The sequence below is a fragment of the Carassius auratus genome, unplaced genomic scaffold (assembly GCF_003368295.1).
Source record: "Carassius auratus strain Wakin unplaced genomic scaffold, ASM336829v1 scaf_tig00031959, whole genome shotgun sequence".
In the NCBI taxonomy this organism is placed as follows: Eukaryota; Metazoa; Chordata; class Actinopteri; order Cypriniformes; family Cyprinidae; genus Carassius; species Carassius auratus.
The window spans coordinates 375,001-380,000 of record NW_020525964.1 but is presented as its reverse complement, the minus strand read 5'-3'; the positions used below and the strand labels follow the sequence as shown (position 1 = coordinate 380,000).

The window sequence follows — 5,000 nt, the reverse complement described above, 5'->3', positions numbered from 1 at the left end:
AATCCTGAGCTCATTCACTGATGTCACAACAGAACAGGAAATATCAAACCAATAAATCAGGTGCAAGCTACAGGAAAATCAGAAAAGGATTGCAAATGTGCCAGAATATGGAAACCTGAAGGTTGAAGATTTTAAATCCTTTAATCGTTTTAATTGAAAACTGTGAAGATTTGCTGCTAAACATTGTGTCTTAATGTCATATTCTGTGAATTATTTCCACAGTCAGTATTTTACACTTGTGTGTTCTTGTGGGATCAGACTGACTGATGAGTCTTACGACTTTAATAAAGCACAGTTATCTCAGTATTACAGATTCTAGGATCATCCGAATATTTGAACGACCTCTGATTATTTCTGTCTCTCTGTAGTGTGTGTTTTCATTGTCAATAAACACACTTTCCCTCTTGACTCAGTAAACACATTAATAATAAATCACACTATGTACAGATGAGCAGATGAGCCCACAGTAGGAACACAACACAGTCAAACTGACTCCAAAGCAACTGTGACTTCTCTAAAAAATAAAATAATTATATCTTTAAACCTAAATGTATTAGCCAAATTGATAAACATTCACATCTTGTGTTTCAGAGTTTTTAAAATGACCCGTCTGGTGATGTCTGCTCTCGTATTGACCACATCACTTTTTTGGGTGAAAAAAAAAAGATCTAACATATGCAGAATAAATTTCTATTGCGTTTTACCTTTTCCTGATTAATTTCTCTGTTGCCTCTCATGACTAAATATTTAATGAGTAAATATAATTTATGCCTTGGCATTTCATTATTACTGGACTGAATATGTAAGCGATTTTTTTTGTCCTTTTCGGAGTTTCATATATCTTTATATCTACTATTTCATACAACAATGTGTTTAAAAAAACTTATGTAGACTTTCCATAGACATAATACTTTTTATACTGTAATAACTGAATTTCCTTCCCCTAACACAACCAATCACATAAAACATTCTGCATTTCCAAAACAACTTCTAAAACAAAAAGGTTATTTTCCTCATGGGGACCAATCAAATGTCTCCAAAATGTCAAAAAGTTCAGGTTTGACTGTCATTCTCTGTCTAAAGATAAAAGACCACAGGATACACTGAGTGAGGTGTTAGCCCAATATTTGGATGATGTAAGTGATTCAGAGAAAATAGCAGTTAGGGTTATATATTTAAAGAAGTTATTTTTCAGGTAGGTAAAGTGTAATAAATACAAATAAATGATATTGTCATTTTGAGCAATTTATAGGTATATTTAAATAATTGGGATCAATTTGACCCCAAAACATTTGTACATAACAGAAGAGCTAAGAAGACGGAAAACGTCGTTCATGAATATTAATTACGCTATGCGACCGAAGGCTCATTAATATTCATAACCAGTTCCTCGGAACGTCAGCGTAACGGAAGTAATTTTCATGGGCTGAGACTCGGGAGTTTATCACAGTTCTGACTTCTCTTTTAGTTCAGACTGTGACAGGAGTTTTTCAGATGTTCGAGAGCGACTCTTCCTCTTCTCATGATGACTTTGAGGAGACTCGCGCTGTGTTTTCTGCTCGTATCTGTCGCCCGTGTCGCGGCCAAACCGCCGAATGTCGTGTTGATATTGGCGGATGATTTCGGCTGGAATGATGTGGGCTACCACGGCTCTGAGATCCGGACTCCTCATCTGGACCGTCTGTCCGAGCGCGGGGTTCGGCTGGAGAACTACTACGTGCAGCCGCTGTGCACTCCTTCCCGGAACCAGCTGATGACGGGCCGCTACCAGGTCAGAACCCTCCAGGGGTGCCATGTTTCACCACAGAACCCGCACATTGCGCACAATCGCGACCCTGACTAAAAATCGCGTTCCGTGAGTTAAAATGCACGTTTTTGGCGCGGTTTCACTGGTATAATTCGCTTTCCAGGGGTAAAATTTCTCGTTATCTTGGTCGCTTTAACACATGAAAAACAAGCCGCGGCAACGCAACATTGTAACAGTGAGTGTAACAGTAGCCCGATTCCGCGGGAAAAACGCGCCCCTGGCAACACTGTAGTACAGCAGTAACGAGCTGAAACTGAACTGAATTCAGTTCCTGAATAAGATCTGTGGTGTCAGTCATGAGGTTTGAGTTTGAGGAAGTAGAATTAAAATGAAATAAAGTTAATATGACAGCTCTAAGTAGATTCTTTAGTGTATTTTTAGTGTGAAATACCTATAAATGTGCATGTGTGTATTCTGTACAACACTTATTGGTTATATTTAACAATTCAAGTATTTATTACATACCAGTTGTCCATAAAAAGGAATGAAATAAGTACAATGACTGCAATTGAATTGAACCCTATTGAGAATGTAACATCTAATTAATTTCCTGAATGTGATCTGTTGTGTCAAAAAGGGCATAGAATGTTGTTTCTACTAATGCGTTTAATTTTTCATGAATTTCCTTTGAATATGCATGAGCGTGTGTTGACGTGTGTCCAAAGCCTGTCCAGTTTTCTCATGGTATTGTTGGAAGCAGCGTGGTATGTGATGAGTACGGTCTGATTGTGTGTCAGATTCACACGGGTCTGCAGCATCAGATCATCTGGCCGTGTCAGCCCTACTGTGTTCCTCTGGACGAGAAGCTGCTGCCCGAGCTCCTGCAGGACGCTGGCTACCACACACACATGGTGGGCAAGTGGCACCTGGGCATGTTCAGGAAGGCCTGTCTGCCCACACGCCGAGGATTCAACAGCTTCTTCGGTACGCGCTTCAGCCTCAGGAACCAGGAACAGACCAGTCAAAAGCTGGATCATGTGACACGCGTGTCGTTGTGTGTGTCTGCAGGTTACCTGACGGGTTCGGAGGACTACTTCAATCACACCAGGTGCAGTTTCATCACTCCTCTGAACGTGACGCGCTGCGCTCTGGACCTGCGAGACGGAGAGGACACGGCCGTCAACTACACCGGACTCTACTCCACTGAACTCTTCACCCAGAGAGCCACGGACATCATCACACGACACACACCTGAGAAAGTACACACACACACACACACAAGTCTCTCATCAGATGTGTTGCTGCAGGTTTGCTCCGGTCTCTGGTCTTTCTGTCCGTGGTTTCTGAGCGTTTGTCTTGTGTTGCAGCCGTTGTTCCTGTATGTGGCGCTGCAGGCGGTTCACGGCCCCTTGCAGGTCCCCGAGCGCTACGTCGCCCCCTACAGCTTCATCAAGGAGCAGCGGCGGCGCGAGTACGCCGGGATGGTGTCGGCCATGGACGAGGCGGTGGGGAACATCAGCCAGGCGCTGCAGGACTCAGGGCTCTGGAACAACACCGTCCTCATCTTCTCAACAGGTACAGAGAGAACCAGCCAGACCAGCCAGGAGAGTCCCACTGAGACGACACAAGCTCTTCTTCCAGGGAGACCTGTATTTATCATCAGAGCTCACGAGTACTTTATAGATTCAATATTTCAATCAACTTTTGTTGGTGCTCTTATGGAAGATGTTAATTATTAAGACAGTATTCAAAGGAGAATCAAATGATGTATTCCACATCATGTCAGAGAGTAAACGTGCATAATCAGTCAAGATGAATGAGTTTTGTGGGTTAAAAGTCTTAAATCTGAGCCTTAAGTTTTAATTTCTTAAAGTCAAGCCATTAAATGTTGCAAAACATTTTATCTTCCTCAATATCTTCATCTTGTTTTCCAGTATCAATATCTAAACCTTAAATCAAGATACATTTACTTGAGAAGTAAATCAAGAAATGAAGTCTTGTTTTCAGGGTTGCCAGATTGAGTCGATGGTCGAAACACTCTTTAAAAAAACCTGATAAAACTTTATCACATTCTTTCAGCAGTAAATGTTTTGGGCATTTTAGAACAGTGCAACAGGAAATACATCTGAACATGGCAAATACTGTAAAAGAGAACAAGCAATTACAGAAATGTCCAAACCTAAAGTATGTCAACTATTTGCAAACAGCAGCCAAAGACTGCACAAACTCATTTAACCCTCAGAAACCCAAAAGCATGGTTTTCAGTGTCGACAGCAGATCAAGCCGATGCATATGTAGACAAAACCCCCCAAAAGATCAGAATTAAGAAACGTAATCAGTGCCCCAGTCAAAATCAGAAACCCAGCCGGTCTGGCGACACCGCTTGTTTGAGGAGAAATGAACAAGAACAAATATCTGTCAGTGAAGAATGAACACTTGTTCCCCTTTAATGAAGATTTCTCTGAGATATTTGTTCTTGTTTTAATCAGAACCTCACATGAAGCAGAAACGGCTTGTTTTATCTGACTTTTCTTCTCGGGGAAATGTATGGTTGGTTTATAATTCTTCAGACATTTTCACTGGAAAACAAGACTTACTGAGATCTTCAAACCAATTATTGTTTATTCATATTTAGGAAGATGGTTTGAAAACAAATGGACAAGTTGTACTTTTAAACCCATCTTAGCCTGGCACAGAAAGCCTGATCCGTCACAAGGTGGCGCTGTTTCCTCTCTGTCGGCCAGATAACGGCGGTCAGACCCTGACGGGAGGAAACAACTGGCCTCTGCGTGGCAGGAAGTGGTCTCTGTGGGAGGGAGGAGTCAGGGGCGTGGCCTTTGTGAGCGGCCCACTCATAGAGCAGCCTGGAGCTGTCAGTCGAGAGCTCATCCACGTCTCTGATTGGCTGCCTACGATTGTGGGTCTGGCCGGGGCGTCGACGAATGGAACCAAACCTCTGGACGGGTTCGACGTGTGGGGGGCTATCAGGTGAGCGTGAGCTGCTCTTCATCATCATCATCATCACTTCATCCTAATGATCAGACGAGCTGTGCCTGCAGACAGGAAGTGTGTCTGAGTGTGTGTTTGTGCTTTCAGTCGCGGGAAAGCGTCTCCTCGAGTCGAGCTTCTGCACAACATCGACCCGCTGTATGTGGACACCGCTCCATGTGAGTCAGAGAGCGGTTCACACCCAGACCAGAACCCGGTTTAACAGCAGACGCACCTGAGCTGTTCTGTCCTCTGTGTCTCCTTC

At 43.0% G+C, this 5,000-nt stretch overlaps 2 protein-coding genes across 2 annotated transcripts in view; both read left to right on the top strand.

Annotated features, from left to right (window-relative positions):
* Positions 1-405, top strand: part of LOC113080753 (dimethylglycine dehydrogenase, mitochondrial-like) — a 10,812-nt gene extending 10,407 nt beyond the window's left edge. The window contains exon 16 of the mRNA XM_026252816.1: positions 1-405. This exon is cut by the window's left edge and continues 222 nt beyond it. The gene's annotated coding sequence lies outside the window, so the exon portion shown is untranslated.
* Positions 406-798: 393 nt separating this feature from the next.
* The window catches only part of LOC113080754 (arylsulfatase B), a 5,159-nt gene continuing 957 nt past the window's right edge, over positions 799-5,000 (top strand). The window contains exons 1-6 of the mRNA XM_026252817.1: positions 799-1,771; positions 2,545-2,731; positions 2,816-3,006; positions 3,115-3,322; positions 4,492-4,735; positions 4,844-4,914. Of these exons, the coding sequence (XP_026108602.1) occupies positions 1,523-1,771; positions 2,545-2,731; positions 2,816-3,006; positions 3,115-3,322; positions 4,492-4,735; positions 4,844-4,914 (1,150 nt within the window). The 5' untranslated portion in view covers positions 799-1,522. The remainder of the gene's footprint in view (positions 1,772-2,544; positions 2,732-2,815; positions 3,007-3,114; positions 3,323-4,491; positions 4,736-4,843; positions 4,915-5,000) is intronic.